This window comes from Aythya fuligula, chromosome 18 (genome assembly GCF_009819795.1).
Source record: "Aythya fuligula isolate bAytFul2 chromosome 18, bAytFul2.pri, whole genome shotgun sequence".
In the NCBI taxonomy this organism is placed as follows: domain Eukaryota; kingdom Metazoa; phylum Chordata; class Aves; order Anseriformes; family Anatidae; genus Aythya; species Aythya fuligula.
In genome coordinates this window covers 4,979,977-5,004,007 of record NC_045576.1, presented here as the reverse complement: position 1 = coordinate 5,004,007, position 24,031 = coordinate 4,979,977, and the positions used below count along the sequence as shown (strand labels likewise).

General features: G+C 40.6%; 1 protein-coding gene across 8 annotated transcripts in view; it reads left to right on the top strand.

Annotated features, from left to right (window-relative positions):
- Positions 1–24,031, top strand: part of TNRC6C (trinucleotide repeat containing adaptor 6C) — an 82,003-nt gene that overhangs the window by 18,172 nt on the left and 39,800 nt on the right. For 6 of the 8 annotated variants that reach the window (XM_032199429.1, XM_032199433.1, XM_032199432.1 and 3 more), the window contains exon 1: positions 18,616–18,839. In XM_032199429.1, coding sequence (XP_032055320.1) covers positions 18,815–18,839 — 25 coding nt within the window. In that variant the 5' untranslated portion in view covers positions 18,616–18,814. Of the gene's footprint in view, positions 1–7,994; positions 8,322–18,615; positions 18,840–24,031 lie in introns of those variants that run through there. The other 2 variants (XM_032199435.1, XM_032199434.1) reach the window with 1 other exon arrangement.

Genomic DNA, 24,031 nt, shown 5'->3' with positions numbered 1-24,031 from the left:
TTGGTTTCCTCTGGAAGTGAGGCTTATGAGATTGGGTTGTGAGAGAGATTCCTGTCTGTCTCTCCCCTTAGCTTTAGACATTTCTGGTGAATTCTGACCAAATTTTGTAGGATGTCCACAGAGGCCCCTAGGTACAAAGTCACTGAGATGTGCAGCTGGGTGCAGGGCAGAGGCTTAATAAGTGCTGTTATTTCCCTTTCCTACCTATCTGCTGAGGTCTGGAGGAATGTCCTTAATCTGAATATACTGGCTGTGTCTGCTGGTGAGTCTGCCAGCTGGCCAGCCAGCCAGCAGGGAGCTTTTGAACAAGCCACAGTGCTGTTAATACCAATGTATGTTTAAGAAAAGAATGTTTAGTTCTTCAAAAATTGTGAAATACAACCAAACGGAATACGCTTTCCAGCTTTCTTTAATATTTATATGGCTCTAGCAGATCCAGCTATGAAGATTAAAATAAAACCTTTAATTTATAAGAAGTAATGTGGAAGTCTTACTCCTGGGAAGATGATTTGCGACTGACTTGTCACTGTGGGCCCTATAAGTTATTATGATTTCCTCATAAAATATTGATTTCCCACAGATGGTTGTAAAATCTTTCTGGATGACATATTTTCAAAGGAGGTTTTCCAGCATCAAAATTAGGAATTAATTTTTGACTGAATTGAAACCCACTGAATAGATAACAAATACATTTCAACATTTAATATATATCAATTTATGGGGGGTAGTTATCTGCTAACTTCACGCAACGATCATATGTCTGAATATAGTTTTAGAATAAATTATGCCCATATCTTGATGAAGCCTGTGAAATGTCTTCAGATGAATGGATCAGACTGCAAAAAATAGGAGCTGCAGAGTGGCTTTTGGATTGATCCTAGCATAGATCCTTCTCACGGAAAACCCAAGAGCATTTATTTAAGGTTGGAGAGCTCCATCAGCCAACAAACATAACGGTTGGTAAGCATGATGTAAAAACTGCTCCAGAACAAGCAAGAAAGAACTCACCTGTAGCTGCTCCCTGCATAAAATGTCGGTCTTCTGTAGAATCAATTAACAAAACTGTCATTTCTCCTGTTATTGCAAAAATACTTATCCAAAGTGATTTGGGGGTGGATGGATGGATGTGTATTCAGAGGCTGATTTCTTTCTCTATTGTAGAATTCTAAACTCTGGCTGTTCAAATAAAGTGTGCAGTGTGTAACAATCAGTAACTTCACAGTATTTTTATTCAGTTGCATTTAGCTAATATACGAATCCTGGCAGACATCACCGAACTAAAGCTGCTTTCTAAAGGCGCAAGGCTAAGATGGGCTGAATGACCGCATCGTACACATCCCTCTTCCTAAAGCAGGAAGATGATCCGGGATGAGGGATTAGATGGTACTTCTCTCCATGGAGCCTCCTTGGCTTTAGCCCACCGCTAAATTACAAATGTTAGTGGGACGGCAGAGAAATCCTAACAGTTAATGCAGAGGTTTTCTATGAATGCTGCAACTTCCTGTTCAATCCCATTCTGACTCCAAATTTCCTGGCAAAAAAAAGTGGAATTCTGTAGAGTAGGTCTGCCCAAGAAGTTGGTAGACATGAGAAAAGTCTGTAGAGCTTTTTAGGAAAAACAGGTTGTGGTGAGAGGCTTTAGCAGTGGGATGTTGAAAGGGTAAGGAAGGAGGCAGGAATCATTGCAAAACTCAAGAGAAGGAAGGGGAGAGGAAAGCAAAAGGGGGGGGGATAAAAATTAAATGAGGAAAAGACTTTATTTGTTCTTGCTGTTTCTTAAATGATACGTGCAGGAATTAATACAAAATTGAAGTGTTTCTTTAAATAATGGTAAAGTTGAAAGGCTTTGTTTTTAATAAGGCACTTATTCTTACTTTTACCCTGGTTGTAGGCTTTGTTGTCAAATAGCAGCTTCTGGTTACAGTTTTAAAGCTGTTTTCGTAAATTTTGCAATTTCTGTTCACATTAGACTGTAACTTCTCTGCAGTTTTTTTTTCCAATAAATTTATTTGCTGGGAAAAGAAAAGAGCAAGACAAAACTGCCCGCTTTTGTATAGAAACACTGAGAAGTATTAGGTTTTTACGCAATAGTTTTCTGAAATACCTTTGCTTTTGCCAGTAGATGTCACTGTGGATAAAAAATACCAGTGCTTAGTAGACAAAGGAGGTAATTTGCTAAATGAAAATTCATCCTTTGAAAGTAGATTGGGGGGCAACGTTTTTTTCTTTAAAAAAATAATACATTTTTCAGCATACAAAAAGGGATTTCTCAGCAACCAGGCATCAGCTTTTTGCCCTCCACAACCCTGCATTTTCTCTTTGCCTTCACCCGAGTTGGGTAAGTTCGTGCCTTTCTGTCTGACTTGGGGGGGTGCCGGTGGTCACCTTTATGTCACAGCAGCTCCGGGTCCGAGGTTGCCTCGCTAAGCACCGGCTCTCGGTGCGGTGTACGTGTGCGGGGAATCGGACATGGAGGAAGTGGCTTCATTAAGGTTGATTTGGAGGGGGGAGCGAGATGAGGAAAAAAAAAAAAAATTGCCCATATGATTGGCTGGGAGAATAGCTCTGAATTATGGGATCCATCTGTTTCCTGTAATGAATTCATAAACCCATCAAACAATGACCTGAACGAATTGCTGAAGGAAAAAAATAATACACTGGCATGATATGTTTAACGCAGTGAGGCATTGGCATTGTATAATCAAAAATTCTTCTCACATACAGCACTTTGTAATGGAGCTGCTGTGTTTAATAGAAGCTGTAAATAAATCCTGTCACAGTAGCAGCCAAGAATGCGTTTCTGGCTTTAACTGTTTCTCTTCTGGAATGTCTGCTCCTTCAAGGCTTTGAAATGCAAGTTTTACAGAGCCGGAGTGTGGGATTCTGAAATACAGAGAAATGTTAATGAGGTGAATGAAAGGAAAAAGCTGCCATAAATCAGTATTATGTGGCTTAACCAGTTTCTTTCATTTATGCATGTTCTTCCCTTATGTCATAGAAATGTACTTAAAAGCTATTGTTGTAATTGAAATCTGTTAGACTGATCCTATTCATTATATTAATAAAATCCACCTACAATTGCACATAACACTTTTTTATGCAGTTGGGATTCCCGAGATTGTAATCATCAAAAAGCATATGGAGTAATTATTGGATTTGTTTGGGTGAAATTGGATTACGAAGTTTAGATACCATTAAGTACTGATAATTATTACAAGCAAGCTCATTGTTTCGCATGTGCACAGCTCTCAGAACGCAGAAGCAGCAGATACCCATCACAAACATCGTAAGAGCAAGCAATAGCAAGGCTCTTATTTGATGCCTTTAATTGTATTTTTGCAAGATTCTCTCCACTTAAATGTCTTTGCTTTAGCTCTTTAATCATGTGTTTCTAATGGCGATGAAAACCACTTTGTATTAAATTATCTTCCCCATATATTTTAAACCATATTTTTAGCCTTCAAACAAATTTAGCCGTAAAGGCAGCCTTTTAATCCCTGGGTTTCCAGCAGCTGCCCACATAACATTAGCCGTGACAGCGTATTACTTTCAGGTGAAAGGGTAGACAGGCTGCTCCTTCGGGGACCGGCGAGGTCTCTCCCTAGATTGGCAGCCCGGCCCCTGGGGCTGATTATAGACGTACAACGCACAGAGCATCGCACACAGCATCGCTGTTCTCGGCAGCCCCTGCTGACCACCGGCGCTGCCGTGTGCAGGAGGTGGTGTCTGCGCTGCTCCGAGCCTGCAGCGTGCTCCGTGTTACGGTTCCGCACCTCCTGTGCTCTGCAAAGGGGAGCCGTCGGCTCAAAATGCACCCGGTGGAGGAGGGAGGGTGTCTGGCTGGCATAGAAGGGAGCCCTTCGAGCGAGCGCCATGTGACAATTAATAATTAGTGAATCCGATGGAGACGCTTTGAACAGGAGGTGCTTCTCGGTGCACATCAAACGAAAATTGCTGCTTAAACGTTGCTGAGGATGGCCTTAATAAATTGTTGTTTTTTCAGAACACAACCATATTGTATTGTCTTTGTACTGTATATTCTCCAAACATTATTGCTGTATTAGAAGGCTGAATTCCAGCCTGATATGAAGCCAGGTTTTAGGAACCAAGCCTGTCCTAGGTTGTTGACACTTTCTGCTTTATTTCCTGCCAATGGTGTAATTAAATGGTTATTTTCCAGCTACCGTGCCTGTATACACGGTGCTCTCCCAAGAGCTTCCTATTCGTTGCTAGTCTTGAGGAGCTTTTGGTGTGCAAAATAAAAAACACTTCGGCATGCTGATTAGAGAAAAATCAGTATTATTAATATGCAGGAATATTTTTTAAATTACAGTGTGTTTGATATTTTGATTTTCTTTGTTCTTTTCTCTCATCTATGATTCAGATATTTAGAGGGAAACGTTCCTGATGCTGAAACTGGCTCTCTGGCCACACCTCCATGATGAAACTGCTTTGTTAATTGGCATTAAAGCAAAATCTTGCATCCGCTCTGACTGAGATGAGCAGTGTATTTCATCTGCATGCCTACTTGGAGGTATCTGATGTGATTTCTATGCATCACAGAGAGAAAGTGATGCTTGATAAAAAGCAGCCTGCCTTGCTCTTTCAAATACGTTTCCAATTAATTAATATTCCTTAAGAAAATCTTAGGGCCAGGCAAATACTGCCTCTGTTGACATTGTGCCAGTTAATGGTTTTTAATTCTCTTGCAATTTTTCTTTTATTCTATTGAAGAAATGTTGTTAAATTCCATTGAAGAGTTCTCATAGCTTCTTTTTTGTCCTTGAAAGGGCAAATCAGGGCAGGCACCAGGGCATGGGTCTCTCACCCGCCTTGCCATGGGGTTGTCCCTTCCAGACTCATCTCCAGACGATCCGGACCTGCAGCATCCCCAGCCCTGCAGCACGATGAGGGGCTGGGTGTGAGGTGCGGTGGCGCTGGATGGGGCCATGGCTCCTGTCCCTCCCCTTCCCGCTGGGCCCTCGGTGGCGCTGGCACAGGTGCTCGTGCGGCTGGTCCGTCATCTGAGTTGGAGAAATTTCCTGGCTGAAGCAGCTTGTTATTTTTGGTAGATCAGCCTGTGTCCTGAGTGCTCGTTTTGGCCATGGGCAAATCACGTACAGCTTCGTCTTTTCCAGAAGTACTGAGCGCTTGTCAGTAAATGCTTACATGATGCATGCTTACATCTCTGCCTTTAAATAAATAAATAAGCCCAGCTCTCTAATTTTTTCTCTTTCCGCTCTCCATCTCCCAAATGAAATGGGAATATTTACTGTGTTCAAACGCACAAAAAGTTGCCTCTGTTTTATTTATCCCTTTGATTTGTCAAAGCAAGCAGAACAAGGCAGGAGTTGGCTTTTGATGCAGTTTGGTTTGGAAACCAGGCATTTAGGTCTGAGTACAGATGTGTGCCAAGGGTGATGCAGCCCTCTTGAAACAGAGCACGGGGGGTGGCAGGAGCCCGAGCCTGGACAGACTGCACAGGGTGCATGGACACGGGGCATTTCCCAGTCCAGGCTGCCCAGGGGGCCCACTAACCCCAGAGATCCCTTGCATGAAGATTGCTGTCCAGCAACAGGATAGGTTTGATCCATAGCACACTACAATTCTTGAAGGCCAGGAGGAATGGTAAAGTCAGCAGTGCTTACTAAAAAATAAGAACCATTAAAACCAAGCAATACTACCCCACATGGGTGACAGATTTAGGTATATCATGAAAACAATAGTTTTCACGTACATGTTGAAGATGCAGACTTTGTATTTCAAATGAATAGTTCTGCATTTTGTGATGGCTTTCATCCACATTTTCAATCCTCATTGTGTGGACAAGCTGTTTGTTTCCAAAGCTGCTGGTATATTTTGAAAAGGCAAAGCAGGTTTTATTCTCTGCTCTTGAGATACTACAGGCATTTTTGGTATTTTTTTAGATAAAGTTCCTGTTTTGTTACAGAATGATGGGATTTGATATTAACATTAGCAACCTTACAGCCCAAAATGAAAAATTGCTGAGCACAAAAGGCAGTGGATGCTGTAGACACACGTGTACAGCAGCTTACCATTCAGTTGAAATGCCTCGTCTGTTCCGTAATAACTTGTTGCTTCTCCTCTCCTCCTCCTGGTTTAAACCACACAGATCTGTTACAAGAAGGAATAAAAAGTTCAGGTACTCTAACAGGCAGTGTGTTTTGTGGAGAATAACCAGAATTTAGCCTTATTTTTCAATAAGGCTCCTCAGTCTGTTTTAATTGCAGTGGTTTTTATAGGACATTTTATCTTGTGCTGCTCATAAAGAAGAGGCTAAAGCTATGGAAAAGGAACAGTTAAGACAGTATGTAATGTGTTTAAAGGTTTAAGGCTTAAAAGATTCAAGAAAAGCTGTGTTAATCTTGTGCTGAAATACTGACCTACAAATAACTGTATGAATTTATTTCTCTGCAATGTAAACTCCAGCCACAGATTGCTCTGGGCAGCCTGTCCTGGTGCAGGTCCTGAACCAGAAAGGTGCTGCCCCGGGGGGAGCCGGCTGCTCGGGCACCTGCAAGTGCTTGCCCTGCACACTGTGAGGGATTAGTGCCCCTCATTGATGATAAAAGAAGATTTTGTCTTTCAAAAGTAGTGCTGACTGATTATAGTAATGTTCATGGTTTACACATTTGAATCCATTTTGCAGCTTCAGTTGAGTGATGCTTACAACAGACGAGGCAATTTTCCTTTGGTCCCTGTGATACGGGGAGGACCAGTGCTGTCAGCTTGATCTTCCTCATGCCCATTCACCTGTGTGCCTGCAAAGGTGTAGCTTGCATAAAGCACTGAAATGCTGTTGGCTTTTTTCAGTTACTGCATTTCAGTGTCAGTTTAGAAACGAGCAGTGCTTTACAGAGAAGCAGCTGTTAATCAAGGTTGCGAAGCACGGGGATGATGCTTGTGCTCTTCAGTGGTGTAAAACCTGACTCATTTCTTAGGCACCAGATTAAAACAGTCTCCCCCAAATAGCCTTGTTATAGCACAAGAGTTGTGCAAGTCAGTCATTCTTTCCAATTAAAGGTGGTAATTGTGATCAGGATTTTAATTGTAACTTTTAAAAACATAAGCTCCATGTTTTTAAAGTGTTTAAATATTATGTACTAGATAAATTGCCTTCAATTATAATTATTTTTTTAATCCCAATACATAGAATGTATTTGTGCATCAGTATAGGTACAAAGTATTTGCACATGTGTCTAAATCTACAGATTGAGTAAAGCAGGAGTAAAGAAAATTAATCTTGACTTGAAAGCTTTTCATTATCTGGAATTCCCCCCACCTCACCCCGGTATCTGCTCCTTTTAAATTTTGATTCATTTTCTAAAATTCAAATTTCACAGCATGCTACTTCCTCAGTGTCATAATAAGTCCTACCGTTAAAAAAACAAACTCTGTGAAACTATTTCTTGTTTAGTAATTAATTTTCCTGTATATTATGTGAGAATAACAACAGTCATTTCTAGCCATCAGCTTGTTGGGCTTTTATTTTACTTACCGTTTGAAGGTAAGTATTGGACATCTTGTTTCTATAATAATCCAAGAAGCCTTAGAAATGCTTAGAAAACCTGCAAGAAGTTTTTTTTTTTTTACCTCTTCAGTTGCTGGGTTCTTGGAAGTCAATGTTTTTTCTTAGTGTTGTACTTCCCTGGGTCACATTTAGTATCAGCACCCAGGCCTGTATGTAGCCCTGTGTTTGTATGCATCGGAGCTGAGTGGGGATAGATGCGAGTGTGGTGTGTGCTGCCTGCAGCCAGCTCTCCCTGCCTGTGCCGGGCTGTTGCTGCACTGCTGACTTCCAAAAAGTGCACGAGATGAGACTAAGAAAAGAAAACTTTTCTCCTTTGAGTATGCTGTATGTAATTTACGTTCTCTGTTTGCTTAGGAGAGTAAAAAGCATCATCCCTTTGCTCAGTTACACAAAATTTTTCCTCTTGATATTAAAACAATTTTTATTTTTCTTTTTAATGCAGTGCCAGAACCTATTAAGACCAGTTTAAGCCAGCCCCAACCTGCCGGTACCGGTACCAGTACTTCCACCAGCACTATTACCAACAGCAGCAATGGCAAGCGTGCATCTGCTAATGGGCAGCAGCCAGCTGCGTCCCGTTACCTGCCTCGCGAGGTGCCTCCACGCTTCCGCCAGCAAGAACAGAAGCAGCTCCTAAAGAGAGGGCAGCCACTGCCTCCTGGCACTCTGACTGGCACCAGCCCAGCGCAAGGTACCGGACAAGCAGGGGCGAGTCCTCCTCCGCAGCAAGGAGCAGGAGGACAGCATCATCCCAGTAAGACCCAAGCAGGTAAGAGCTGAAAGCCAGCGGGATGCTGGTGCGCTCTGGTTGTAATTCTAGCCCTCGCTGCCAGCGCAGGTGTTGCAGAAACGTCAGGAATGTTAAGAATTGTCTTAAAATGACAGGTTTTAAAGTGAAGTGTGTGCTGTTGCTTTTTTGTCTTTCGTGGTTAAAAAATCAATGTGTTGTGTGATTTCCAGGCTCCAGTTCTCAAGGTTTTCTTTTACATGCTCAGACCTGTTGTTTTTTCCCCATCTTTTCTCCTTTTTGTTTGTTTTTATTTGGGGGTAGTTGTAATGGATATGATCGTCAGGAAATTTAAGTATTTCTTTAGTGATCATTCTTCCCAAAGCAATGTTAATTTGTGTTATTCCAAGATTTTAAGTATCGCTTTGGCAATTTTAACTTTCTTTAAAGAGTTTTGCATATACTTATGTAAATTAAAACTGGGAACTGTGCTTATGTCATTCTCTGACACTTCAATGCTTTTACTTGCTTGTGTTCCCAGTTGTTACTCTTGCACTAGAACAACAGTATTTTGGGAAAAGCAGTTGAGTATCTTAGGCCTTTCTACCACTTTGTTCTGTCCTCTGCAGCCAGGTGCACCGACCTTTGAAATCAGCGTACTGAGGAGTAAGTCTCTTAGCTGCCTGTCTTTCTCTGAAGCTGCTAATGAGAATGTAAGAATCACAGAAGCATTCAGGTTGGAAAAGACCTCTAGGCAGCTTGTGTCTCATTTGCCCTTCTGTGCCAGAGAGCAGGTAACTCCAGAGTGGAGATGAGCTCGGTCAGGAGGTGCAGTGGATCCCCATGGTCACCACACTGCTGTGTACATGCGTATCATGCCTTAGCAATCTAAGGCACAATTTTCTGTGGCTCAGAAAAAATTACCTGAACAAAGTCAAAAGGGTGTTGTTTATATTGTTTATAATTTGAATGTTAGTAATTCATGATCTCAGGAGTTGCTCATTGTCACTCATTAATGGTGTCAGACATCACAAAGTTGTGATCTGAACTGTCTGCAGTTTTTCCCTCTGGACACTAGTAAATCTTTCACAATTTTTATTGTACTTGCTGCCTGTGATGCAGAACTCCAGCAGGCAAAATTACTCAGCATTGTCCTTAGAAGTTCTGGTTAGATCAGAAAACAATCTCTTTCAAAAACTGTAGATTTTATGGTTATCTAAATCCATTTGAAAATATTATTCAACTACTCCCCAAAGCCACAGACCAAAATAAAACAATTTTATATTTACATAAAGTGTTAAGATGTTTTTCTAGGGAGAGGAAGAGGTTCTTCTATATGCCGGAGTATTTGGCCTTAGTGACATGGGAAGTAATCCACCGGTTGGAGCTCTATTCTCATCCTCTTTGCAAATCACAGTTCTTTGGGGAAGGTGGTTGCTGTCTGTGGCTTCTTTTTGGTATGGAGATGCTTCTTAACTCACACTAATCTTTGTTAGGTACTGATACTTAGTTGTTCATTACCAGATTTCTGAAAACACAGTGATTATTTATGTGGTAGGGACGGGATGACCAACTCAAGTGGCTGAGGCTGGCTGAGGGTCAGTGTTATTGTTCCAAGCATCAGTACAGATGTATCCTGAGTATCTTTCTTTGATCTTGAAGAAACATACTGTAAATCATAGAACAAAGTCCACTGTAAATTATAGCATAACATAACATAATCCATAAAAGAACTTGGCTTGTAAGAGCACAGTACTAGCTGTCTGACTTTGATCTTGCCAGCTGCATTTGTACCTTGAGGTTTTAGACCTCTTTACCTAACTCCTATTTGAACTTGCTGTATAAAGTAAGCACTTATTTCTGGAGTTCCTCAGCCTAGCAACTATCAGCCAGTGTTTTACACTGTTGAATTAGTTTGCTTTCTTGTTCTTTTGCTACTTCTATGTCACCTTTGGAAAAATTCAGAACAATAAAATTTAAAATTCCGTAACAAGTAGAAGTACAAACTGGAGGAAGGCTGCAGTGGCTTTTCTGCTTGTAATTATACTCCGTATCGCACAAAACAAGTTAATGGACATCAAAATCTTTGTAAAAGTATTACTGTAAAACAGCAGTTTATTTTTAACAGCTCACAATTAGTGCACATGAACAAAGGTTGTTTATTATATAAAGTCAAAGCAACAGCTTTAAAGGGCACCTGAAAATGTGTGCAACAGTTCTTGGAGCAGGGAAGACATTCTCAAACAAGCTAAATGCTTGACTCCTTTTTCTTTGTCTGTTGCCAGGAAGAGATTGTGTTTTGAGACTGAAATGGTTGCATCTTCCTCATCGGAAGCACTTACTGAATACAGACCTTGCTTATTTCTCTTACCAGCAGGTGGAGCATCAGTTCATTTACTAGGAACAGTTACAGGAGAAAAAAATCTAGCTCAGATTATAACGTCAACAACTGCACCTGTGTGCTTAGTGAGGCTGGGAGAGGAGAACAGCACATCTCACTCCTCAGGGACCCTTGTAGCCATGAAATACGCATGCTGACAGTCTTTCTCGTCAAAACTGGTCTTTCATACTGGCTTTGTCTTCATCTTGACAAGCACAAAGACGAAAGAAGTGAGGGAAGGTCAAAGCCTTTTCATCTCAGCTATCAGGATTTAAGTAACTGAAAACATTTTATGATTTGATATCCTGAAAAACTCTTACAGTTAACTGTGAATTTTCCATGAAATTTAATCCAGGCTGTGGTTCGTAGTTTTGTGAATATGAAAATAAAGATTTCTTAAAGTGAGCATTCTGAACGAGCAGTGCTCTATCAGAAGGAGACAGCTCTGCTTTATTTTATCCTCAGGAAGGACCGTGTTCTAGCACTGGCTCCCAGGGTATTTCATTTACTCAAGTCTTTGGGAGTAAAAGTTCTCTGGGGAAGTGAAGAGAAGGAGCAACCTAACCAAAGTTGTCCAGACAAATGAGCATAGGTGCCTGATCCACTAGAAATGGGAATTTTGTCTGTCAGACGGCACCTGCATTGCAGCAGAGCAGTCGCTTTGTGAACATTACGAGACCTTTTCAAAGCTTGGAGGCTGTCAATAGAACATCAGTCGCTTCGGGCTTTCTCCCTCTGGTCGCCTGATTGCCTGAGCAGAGCTTGTTAGACACACACTGGATTCTGTCCGAGCAAGGCTCTGTGTGTGGCTCCTTTATACTTAGGCTGAGCAAGAGTAGCCGTCTTCTGATGGATGGCCTGGTATTAATCAAAGAGCCAGGATCGTTGTCAGCTAGCATCCTGTATCCTGAAGATGCTTAATGTAAATTCATGTCTGTAGCTTTTCTTTTTATAGGGTCATATTCCTTCAGAGTTAACTTGAAATTATGCAACCACGTTCTTTCCAGGACCTATTTATAGCTATCTGGATACAGGGAAAGCTGTTAGAGAGGCACTGCCAGGCTCTTCACTGTGAAAATTGCCCTATTTTATCTCTTTATTCTCTTATCATCAGTCTCCGTTATCTACTGCCTTGGCCTATCCAAAACACTTATCAGAACTCTTAACTGCAACGTTGTGAATTAAAAAGGATGTTCTGCCAATGTAAGGGAAGTGGGAATTAATGACCACTAATATATTCTTTGTCAGGTTTATCATTTAGAAATATCAGTGAAGTGGATGAGAGTAGTGATTTTTTTGTTTCCCTTTTAAGGTAATCTGTAAAATATTAACTAAGCAAACTGTTAAGAGAAGATATTGAAATATTTCAAATCGCACAAAGTATTTTAGATATCTTACCCTTGGAAACACTCCTTTATTCATTGTTAACTACTCTGAAACTATATTCTGTAGGAGCATTTTCTGTAGATTAGTAATTTTCCAGAACCTTATCTTGAGCAACAAAGCTGGCTCTTCACATGCCACTTCTGTAATCCTTTTCCAGATTACAGAGAAGTTAAACTATTTCTGTAATTTAAGGGCAGTACTCTGATACCTAGTCTAGTTTGCTCTTTTTACTTAAAGGTGGTGCTCTTTATCTCTTCCCTCCCCACTTGGTCAGCTAACTCCAACATATGTGGTGAACAGTTAACTTCCTTCAGCGAGGTGTAGGGCATTACTGGAATGGTCCTTTTGCCATGTTATCTACAAGAATTGAGGCAACTGCTGGAAACTACCACGGATGAGTAAAAACATCGAGTAATGCATCCTCCTTTGTTTCTGTACAAATTGCAAAGTTTGTAGAGGAGTCTCCAGGCAACCACTATGTTTGATGATTGTAAGAACAAAGATCAAAAGAAGTAATCAGGTTTTCTAGAAGATACCTTTCACTTTTCTGCAATTCAGCAATGTAAAACCAATATCCCTCAACTCAAAAGAAATGTAGCATGTCCTGCAGGAGTTAGGAGTTATGATGAAACTTCTGCACTCCTTTTGCATTGGCAAGGAGAGTATTTTGTGGAACTGATCTGCAACACGTTTCCAGATTCTAAAAAGAAATGAAAGCAAGTAATTCGTGCAGTAGACAAAATGATACTCACCACATCAGCATTGTGGAAGCGGAAGAGTTACACTTTTAATTTGTTGTATCTGTTGTTCTGGAGGAAACGAGAATTTGACAGCAGTTACAGATTTATTTTCCTATTGTGGGCTGGTGCCGAATTCTGTGCTGATTTTTTTTTTCCTTCTGAAACTGGAAGTTTTATTTCATATTTAAAATATATTTTTAGTTGCAGTTCTCATATTGACGCCTCTGGCATGGTGTGTACATGCTGAAATAAGTGTTCTGGGCAGTTGGAAGCTGCTGGATGCCATCGTGTGGCAGGTTAAATCTTCTTATAAATGTGCGTGTATTCACGTTATTACAGATAAATTTTGAGGAAGCAGGATAAAAGAACCCTTACTGTTAAAATGATGTCTGACAATCCTTGTTTCCATCCTGCCCTGCTGTAACATCCTATCCTCTAGCTGTGGGTTACTTTAGAGCTCCTTCTAATAGAGTGGTCTTGTAAGGTGGTGAAGTCAAATCTGGGAAAACATTTTAGGGAGAGGCAATATCTCTTCGAAAAGCAGTCAATATAGCTGGACAACACAGATAAGCTTTGACATGCAGTTCTTTCATCAGATCTAGCAAAGCAATACTGACCTTCAAACTAAACAGTTAAACATGCTTAAACAGTTGCTCAGTTTAGCTTAAAGAACTTTTCTGATCACTGCAGGTGAGGCATGTTATATGCATAATTAGTTCTGAAGCATATAAATAAAGTCTCATTTCAAGAGTCTGAAATAAGATTTAGCTTGATTTCCTGGAGGCATGGCAAACAGGTTGTTTTTTTTTTTTTTTAATGGACAAAGCACATGTGAAAACTGCCTCGATGGAAATGATGAGCTGAACATTATCTCTATGGGGCAATATTGTGTAATTTTGTTAGCAGAATGTCTCTGTTGGCAAAACATTACTGTGACTTTGCTTTTACTTGGCAAGTTATGGAATTAAAAACAGAAACTTTCAAAATTGATTATTTTTTTCTGGATCCTTTGTAAAGGATACATATAAAGGGACTACAGGAAAGCTGGGGAGGGACACTTTGCCAGGGGGTGTAGTGATAGGACAAGGAGTAATGGCTTTAAATTAAAAGAGGGTAGATTTAGATTAGATATAAGGAAGAAATTCTTTACTTAGAGGGCAGTGAGGCCCTGGTCCAGGCTGCCCAGAGGAGCTGTGGCTGCCCCATCCCTGGCCCAAGGCCAGGCTGGATGGGGCTGGGGGCAGCCTGGGCTGTGGGAGGGAGCCCTGCCCATGGCAGGGGGTTAGAACAAGGTGGTCTTGGAGGTCCCTTCCAAACCAAACCACTTTCTATAGCAAATAACAGTTGTAGAATGAATATATTAATATAGCAGTCATCCTTTCCTCCATTTTTATTTTAATAATACCCTGAAGATGTTCCTTTTTGTATATTGGCTGTTGATCTTAAATGAAAAAATGGTGGTGTTTCTTTGTAAACACAAGGATGGGCTATTTCTTCTTCACTTCTGCGAAAGGTAACTGCATAGCAAATACATGGTGCGTATCTACAATAAAACTGAAAGCTTTCAATGTTTACATCACTTGACAGGGTGTTGGCAGTAACTTGCAGAGCAGTTCCCTGTGCAACTCATCATTATTCACAAGTTTTCTGCAGCGTGGTTATGTAAAAGTTGTCCTATTAGGGGGATTCAATTTGATGTTATGCATCGCAAAATGTAGAATTTACAAGTATTTTTTTTTTTGTTCAACTTCTTGCTAATAGTCTCATCAAATTAGCATTCTCAAAGGATGTCCTGATACCACAGGAGGTTGCACTAGTGGTGACCACCTTTGTTAATTTTGCTTTTTTTCCTCAGGGCTTGGTTTAGCATTCAGTAGTGCCTACAGTCTGGTGCGTATCCCTGGAAATCACACAATGTTGCCAAAGGTCACTCGTGTCAGGTATATGTTTAGACAAAAGGAAGCTTAAAAACATCATGCATGGAAGAAAATACACAGTTAACATGGAAATGGGATCCAGCCAGTAGGTACTGTCTGGAATTTGCTCCTGAATGATTAATATTTTCTGAAATACAGTAATGGGAAAGTCTGTGGAAAGTGAGTCACAGCTAGTAAGGGTTTTTGTCTCACATATAAACTTTCAAAAAAAAACATATAATGCTTTGAATGTAGATAGAGAAGTAGAAACCTCAGTGTAGCATAAATATGGGCATTATGAATGAAAAATGATGGTAAAAACTCATCAGCAAACTAATCTTTGGAATGAATTTTTCTGTATTGTGTATGTTATCTGACATCAGGCAGCAGAGCATGAAAAATAAATCTGCTGCTTCAAATCTATTTGACAGTGATTAGAATTTTTCACTGGGAGAAGGAAAAATAGAAATCTGTAAAAGGATAAATAACTGAGGTGCCTTTATATTTTGCTGCCCTCATTTTCAAAGAGTATGGCTGTACAAAAACATCATGAATCAAAGGCCACTGCATTTGCTTTGGAATCAGTAGATCTGTATCCTATCTCTAGTTTTGCTGTAGAAGGCTGTGATTTAGTGGTAGGCAGATAAATAAACTGCCCAGGTGTCTGTTGGGAAAAAAAAGAAAAAAAAAAAAAAAAAGATCAGGAAACAAAGAGTCTGGCAAGTTTCTAGAATGTGCAGATGGCAGTTTTCTGACAAAGCTTGTGCAGATACCCAGTAGCAGGAGAAATAAAAGGTAGAAAGCAACTAACTAAGGTCAAAATGAGAAGGAAATAGGAGTCTGGTCCTTGTGGGAAGAGCAGAAAGAGAGTAACGCAACATGAAAAGTGATGGAAAAGTGAATTCATACAGCTTACGAAACAGATATGATACTACAAGCAGCTATAAAGGAAGTTTGTAGGTACTAGAGAGGAAAAAAAAAAAAAAAACAAAACACAACAAAACATTTTCTTAAGTCCATTAGTAATAAAAGGCAGGCCAAGGGAGCTGGTGTGATGCTCAACAGGGAGAACCATTGATGGATAGGCTCAAGAATACTTTAAGTGCCTTCTCCCTCATCTGTAAAGTGATGACTGACTTAAGACTTAAGGCTACAGTAAGTTAGAGTACTTAAGGAAATGGTTCAAATTGTCTGGAACCGATGAAATTCATAGTGGAATACACTGAGGATGGTTGGAGCAATTGGCCCCATGGCACTCTTTAAGCGTTCGAAGGCTACAAAACAGAAAATAAAACAACTGATTTTAAAAAGCAGGAAAGGAGAAACTGGGGAATTATAGATCCATCAGTGTAACCCTCTAGAACAATACTAGGAAAAAATAATCAAAACAGCTATTTGTATGTATTTAGAATTTAGTAAAGAAATAAGAGCAGAGCCAACATGGATTTACTGAGAGCAGATTGTGTCAAAGGAGAGCAGTTCCTGTCCGAGCAGTGTGACAGGCATTGCGAAATGGGGGGGGAATATGTCATAGAAGTCAACTGTGCAAATTTCTATTCTTCAGTATTTGCATCAGTCATTTGGCTATAAACAACAGCCCTCGTTAAGTTGTTGAATGATGCCAAACTAGAGAAGACTGCAAGGCAACTGGAAGAGATTTACCATATGGAATAGTGGTGACAAAATCGTGCAATTGCTTGAATAAGAAACAAAGAAGACGGAAAGGTTCTTTATTTTGACCAGAACAAGTAGGTACAGAAATAGAATTACGTGAGGAATATGCTGCAGAAGTAGATCTGGAGGTGGTGACACGGTCATGCTGTTGGAAGGAAGATGGGCACGCTGAGGCATGCAGACGGTGCTGCTTTCCGCGAGGCACAGGTGCTGCTTATCTCTGATGAGTGCAGGTTGGGGTGCTGTGCTGTGCTGTGCTGTGCTGTGCTGTCAAAAGGAGGTGAACAATCTGGAGAGAGACCAAAGGAACACAGCAGGAATGAGGAGAGGTCTTGAGAACAAGATCTGCAAAGAGTTGAGAGAACTGGAGCTGCTAATTCTAGAGAAAACTATAGAGTTACACACACAGCAATGCCTAAATGCTGCAACAAAGAAAATGACGTGCTGTATGCCTGTGATGGATCAGATGAGAAATACTATTTCTTAATTTTCAGCAAGGAAGATGAAGGGTAGATATTAGGAAAAGCTTAAGAGTACAAAAACTATAGAACACTTTGGGAATCTGCAGTCTGTTGTTACAGGGCATCATTGCTAGGTTGGGGAAATATCACCTGGTGCGTATCAGGTCAGGGGAGAGGTCATAACCTCTCAAATCCCCTTTTTTAGTCTTCAGGAATCTATAGGGATTTCAGGTTTATCGGACACGTGCCCTGCAGAGGTGGTTGGAGATGGGGCGGGCAGGGAAGGGCAGCTACAATGCTTTGCCCCCAGACTTGGTTGAGGGCTCTGGAGTCCTGCCTGGGGTCCTGTGTTGCCTCCCTGGGTGTCCCAGCCTGGCAAACACGGCCAACATTTATTAGATGTTGTCTATAAGCACCTCCTCCATAAGTTGAAGGAGATTTCAGAAAATTTTTACTGTATTTTTAAGAAAATTACAAGGGCCGTGGGAACGTGCTTTCTCTTCCACTTTTGACATATTTTAACTAATGAAAATTTCCATCACTTATAGTTGGTACAAAAGGAGTATAATGATCCACAACAATGTGTTGGCCTTTGAAGTTATTGACTCTTGAGCTTAGTTCCCAATTACATGTGGAAGAGTTCTCTGAATGGAAGCAAAAACAAGCAGAAGATTTCATTTTTGTGCGCCCCTAGTTTTTAAAAAGAGATTTGAACCCATCCAGCATTCAGACACTATTGCAAAGCGGGGAGCAAATGTCTTCAGAGGGAAGCCAACTATTTTCAGGAGTACTTCAGTGGAACAGTTCTGGAGCCAAGAATAGCAGCAGTGATTGTGCCGTGGTGGTGAAGTGGCAGCGATTCGGAGAGCGCAGCCAAACCTTTAAAGAGACATCAGCTGCGTACGGTCCCGCGCGAAGGGAGAAAGCTGCTGGGATGAACACCTGACAAGAATTGAGACAGCACATTTAAAACGTGCTGCGTTTGCTGTGTGATTAGTATGTATTTGGGACAGACCGGAGGAAGAGAAGGGAAATGAGGAGGGGAAGTAGTTGAGAAGAGCGTACTAGACGTACTGGAAGGTTGTGTATAAATTATCCTTGAAGATCTTTGTGTGCACCCTGATAAAAGTTCCCCGCGTGTGCTCATGCATAATTTGTGGTGCTGTGTGGGGCCCGGCAGTGCGAGGCTGTTCCCCCTTGTGCTCAGGGTGTGTTTGAGGGGTGAAGGTCTCCGGGTGGCTTTGGAGATCTCCCCCTTGCGCAGGAGGCAGAGCGAGGTGTTGTCTGGGGCAGTTGCTGCCTACGTTTATAAACAGCCAGGGCCCTGATTAATATGCTCTCCTGTTGGCTGCCTAGATCTCTTGGAGATAGAGGCAGGGAAGTAATTAAGCGTCTGGCAGCGGGCCAATACACATATGGGACTTGTTCTGAGCGCTGCGGCTCTGCCCGCTCCCCAGCGCCTGAGAGGAGGAGGAGGAGGGTGGTGAGGAGGAGGAGGATGGCGAGGAGGAGGATGGCGGCGGGAGGCAGCGGCGCAGCGCCTCAGCACCACGCGCCCGCGCTTTTGGCTGACTTTCAAAACCTGAAGAAAAGCGGCCGGGGCGCTAATTGTAGCTGGGTCCCGAAGTGAAAATGTTTTGTGACAGTTGCGAGAATTTAAAGAGGAAGGAAGATCGGTTTAGTGTCAGCTGCAATTAGATAATCAAAGCTTAGAACTGCGGCTCGGCTGGTAGCTGGCCCCGCAGCCGAGCGAGGGGCCGGGAGGCTGAGCCTGCCGAGGGCACGGCCCGAGCCAGCGGCGCTGAGGCCCGGCCCGGCGCGCAGGTTGTCTGGGCGCTCGCTGCATGGAGAGATTTTCTTGGCAGCTCTACAGGATGAGGCTCACACTGTGCACAGCCGACATATTGAAGCACAGAGCCCCGGAGAACGTAGATGCAGGAGCGGGAACAGCTCTGCACACAATGTAGCGTCTCCTAGGATGGTTGGGCGGCTCCTTTCTTCAGGTATTTTATTACCCATCAGCCCTTTTTAGAGCCAAAGGGGGAGGAAAAAAAAAAAAAAAAGTAACCCTAACCCTGAGAAAATAGCATCTGCTTCTGTTAAATCAATTTATTACATAACATTTCAGAGAGAGAGCAGCAGCGCGGCGTCCTAAGCTTTTGGCTGCATTTCAGGTTTGATAAAATGGCGTCTTCACAGCGAGCTGCTTGCTAAAGATCCATTGCAGCGAGCAGAAAAATGAAACGACTCGGTGTTTGCTGCTGCTGCTTTGTCTCGAAGAGCTAGCGTTTAGTGCAGTCTCTGCTAATAATGCGAATGTTGTTTATTTTGTGCTTGTTTTCTTAATGCATTTAGAAGGTTTCAGCATCAGAGGAAATGAGCTGCATTTTGATGTCGTAGTGCAGAAAATTAAAACGGGCTAACAGGCTTTCCCACTCGTATACTTAACCGTGGCTTCATTTTAAAATAAAGCTGTTTTATTCCATGCTTCCATCTTTTGTCTGTTTTTCCAGATTATGTATGCTTTTCAAGATTTCAGCTTCATAACACATAGGAGACTTGTAAGTTAGCTTTGTAAGTTACTTCAAATAGATGACAGTTCCTAGATTTGTCCTCAGCCTCAGACAGTGAATGCATAGAGCTGAATGTGGCAGGTAACCTTAAATGTTAGCACCACAATTGACAGATTTTCTACTTCATTATATTTCATTCTTCAGAATAGATGCCTGTGTCATTTTTTTCTTTCTTTTATAAATTTAGCCTACATTTGATCTAATGCTTCAATATTTCTGGCAATTCCTATTAAACTGAGAATTAGAAAAATTCATTTATAGTCTGTTTTAAAGATCATCTCCCGTTAACTTGAATTGAAAATTAAACTATTTATTTCAGATGAAGAAAGCAATGTGTCCTTTATTCTTGACTTCCTGCTCAGAATCACTAAACTTTGTGTGATGATTACAATCCCCAGTCGGACTGTCACAAGCCTCGGGGATTTTTTTTTCTCTCTCGCATGTCAAAGCAAAGAACAACACCGTCTGTAAGCTGTCATTTGTGCAGAGCAGAACGAGCCAATGAATCTGGTGGTTGTTATGCTGACTAAAATGAATAGAAAAATAAAACTAGTAATAGGAAGGGGGTAGTCTGTTTTGTTCATCTGATTTTAAATCAAATCTAATACATATCATATGGCTGTCATTAAAAATTTATCCCAGGCTTAGCCATTTCGCACCATCTCTATACTTTGGCTTGTAAATCAGCTGAATGTTGTATCATAGCTGAGGATGCATAATTTTACTGCACACTGTTCAAACTAATTACAGTAATGGAAGTTATGAAGGTAGAGTTACTTTTAACTTAGCTGAAAAAAATGAAAAGGAATATTATAATAAACAACGTTTTTAGAGGAGGATCAAAGTGTTTGCCTTTGTGCAGGCCAAGTGTTTTGCTTTTCAAAGAAATGCATGCATGCAACAGTTCCTCACATTTCAGTCTACTCATACTTTACATTTGTAATCTGTGTAAACATTAACCTGATTTTGCAACTAATTATTTCTATTATCAAACACGGCTAAAAACGTTTTCTATTTTTAAGAACAGCTGAATTGAAATTTGTAAAGCATGCTGGCTGCAGTGCCTACCACCAGCAATCTCCCCCCATCTTGTTATATTATTTAGGGGAAAAAAAAAAAAAAAAAAAAAAAAAAGAAAGTCATACTTATTGGTAACACTGATCTACCTGAAAAAGCTTTGCATTTCTCAGGTAGCCTGTATTCTTGCAATTTGACAGAAGTTGTGTGTTTAAAACAAATTTGAGTTGTTAATCTCAGTATAAGATTAATTTTTCATTCCTGATTGCTGGAGATTTTTTTTTTTTAATCAAGGGAACTCTATTTTGTAAAAGATGCATTATTAAGATTTTTCAAACAGAAAGTACTAATTTAAAAATCAATTTGACTTCGTGGTGTACCAGAACTACAATTTGCTGACATAAAATACCTGTGGTTCCTGTTTGTAATGCTTTGTTTAAAATCTTTCATAAGAAGGATAGAAATGCTTCTGGTAGACTGCAGTGCTTTATTTCAGATCTTTGCATGAATAAAGAGGAATTGATTCTTAAGAACCAACACTTTAATGGTTTTCCCGTTTCAGTCTTAACAGCTTATAAAATAAAATATTGGCAATTTTTATGAAGACTCGGTTTCCTAGAGAGTTGGAAGGAATTTGTGTTCAAAAGAAACCCCAAACAAACAAAAAAAAAATCCCCTAGATTTAATCATATAAAAATATTTTCCTTTCATCATTTTTTCTATTTGTGTAAAATCCTTATGGATTAAGTAGGACCTTGCTACTCTATGCTTATTTATTTTATAGAAATGAACTACTTTTAGTCTGGAGAAAATGGAAAAATATCTTTTGGGTATTTGTTTCTAGAGACAAAAGCATAAAAAAAAAAATTACTTTCTTCAGGACCAGTCTGTGGTTGAAGTCTGTTATCTGCCTAGCAGTAGAGTCACAGTCTTGCAGCTGCATGTTTGTTCCGTGATTTTTATTTTTAATCTGCCCTGTTTCTTACTAGTTTTATAGCAGCAGCCTTTTGGTGTTAGAAGCAATTGTTCCAGTACCTATTCAGAGACTGTGAAGCAATTGTTTCTGAAAAGCTCTTCCTCTCTGAGGCTTGAAGTTATTTCCAAGGAGCTCTTGCAGGTCATTTGTGTAGACGGGTTGTTAGCTATGTGGTAGCCACTGTCATGTTTTAACACACAAGAAAATCAAGGTGGAGTTTCAGACCCCAGGAGCTAAAGTGAAATACCTAATGCTGGTTACTGGAGAAGCTTTTGGGGGCAACTTCTATCCTGGATCTGCAAGAAACTACCTTTGAGTACGTTTTTCAGTTTTGTTGTTGTTGTTTTTAACTTGATAGTCCTATTGCTGTAGAGGTTATACTGGAAGGGGTTGGATTTAGGTTTTGTTTGGCTTTTGAGCACATTACTTGTGAAAGCTGCCAGCACAATACTGCTGACTCCAGATCAGGGACCGAGGAACACAGGTACACTGCTGTTAACGGGAGTACTTATTTTATGTCATCTAACAGAATTATTTTAATCCTTACCAGAGTAACCACTTTCAGATTACTCAGTTGTTATTGTTGGGGGCATAGTCTGAACCTCAGTAAAAGGAACAATGCTGTTAGAAGGAAGCAATTATTGCAAACCCTTGAAAAGCGAAGGGCGTTTGATCTGCGTGGATGCTGCTTCCTGAGCCAAACTTGGTGTTTGTGTGATGCTGTCTGGAGTGATGGGCTTAGCCAAGCTCAGGTACCTGGCCATTTGCTATATTTTAATAGGGCCATCTGTTGGTCTGTATAGTTCTTTCACATCATAATTTTGTTTGTTTGTTTGTTCGCTGGCAGCTCTTCAAAATCCCACTATCTCATATAATGAATGGTTTTGCTCCTTTGAATCTTTCACAGCTTTGTCATCTTCCTCTTCTGTTCCCACCCCTTCCCTTTACGTTCTATCACTTAAATGCTTTCATACTTGTGCATTGCTTTAACTACCATCTTTGTTTAAAAAATAAAAGAAAAGGTTAATCAAGCAGCTGCCTTTGATTTCATCTTGTTGGTCTTTGTGTCACCTCAGTGAGTATCGAGCCATCCTGCACTGTGCTGTTGACCTTTCTCCATAAACCTGCCCTGCACACAGACTCTCGCTTGCCTTGGGCAGCAGCGCTGTTCTCCCAGGCACTCACACGTGTACCTGAGGTTTCAGCTTTGACAAGACCCTTTTATTGAAAGTATGTATTTCAAGGCACTTTTAAATCTTTTTTGACATGTCTGAAACATAGTGCTGAATCTCACCACCCACTGTGTTGAAAAAATCTCACATAACTCCTCTTATCTGATTCCTTGGTTACCTCAACTTCTTATCTTCTGGCCTTGGCTGCTGCAGCTTTTTTCCTTTGTTCATTTGTGCTCTGCTAAGAATGCTGCTTGGCTCATATTTCTGACCCTGTTGACCCATTTTAAGTCATTTCACAGGCTTCCTTTCACCTTCCATGTCTTACCTGGGATTCTGGTCTCTATTTAACACCTGTATAGCAAACCTAGATTATCAGGTAAATTTTCAACCTTCTTCCTCAGCTCTGTAACCAGTCAGTTTTGTCCAGGAGCAATGTGATGCTTTCTTCCTTTCTAGCCATCGCATGTACGGGCAGGAATCCAGGTCAGTCCAAGTGGCTGGTTCATATTCTCTGTAGGATTTGTCGTACAAATGCCAATTATTTAGCTCTTTCTGTGAAACACTAGGCTTTTCCTGGCATCGTAAGAAGACAGGTGATGAGCTAAGACTGTTTTCCCTTCCTTTCTTTATCACGCATACTTTTGTTACAATTGATTAAAAAAAAAAAAGATGCAATCTGTCCTGGTTTAGTGTGTTTTTTCTTCATCTTGATAATCTGCATGAGGCAACTGAGTAATCACTGCTCTTGCTTGCACAGCCACAGGTAAAACGTGAATAATGAGACTTTGTCAAAGAGAGAGCGCTTTTTCTATTCTTGGAACCATTTTTTCACAGTGTTGGAATACCTTTAATTGGAAGCAGTTAGAGAAGCTAATCACACCAAAATATTTGTGATTCAAATCAATGTATATTAGTCATCCACTGTTAGCAGCTTATTTGGGAGGTTTGTTATATACATCTTACTCTCAAAACAGTCATGCACTTCTTATTCAAATCTAATCTAGACTAATTGATCATAAAAATAAGTCATGTTTCTGCAGATTTACAGCAAGTAAAAATAATTGACATCTGAAATTTGTAACGTGTATGTGTATACAGTTTTCTCCCTTCTTTAGATAGCCAGTTAGGAGAACTGTTCTGCAGATGGCCTCCAGTATGTATGCCTAGGATCAGACTGAATCCCTTGCAATAAAATTCCCATCAAAAGAAACTAAAAGGAGTAATCTGTACTAAAAATCCTTTGTAGAGAGCAACTGGGATAGAAACTAAAAGCAAAAACTTGACTAAGCTTGAGTTCTTACCATGAGAATGGTTGTGTCTTTCTGTTTAACTTTGCGCCCTGGCAAGCAATTAGAGGTTTGAGAGTTTTTAAAAATTGTTTGTATTAGCACCTACATTTGATGATGTGGGAGGTGCTCTGAATAGACTGTCTTCTGAATATGTGTAATATAATG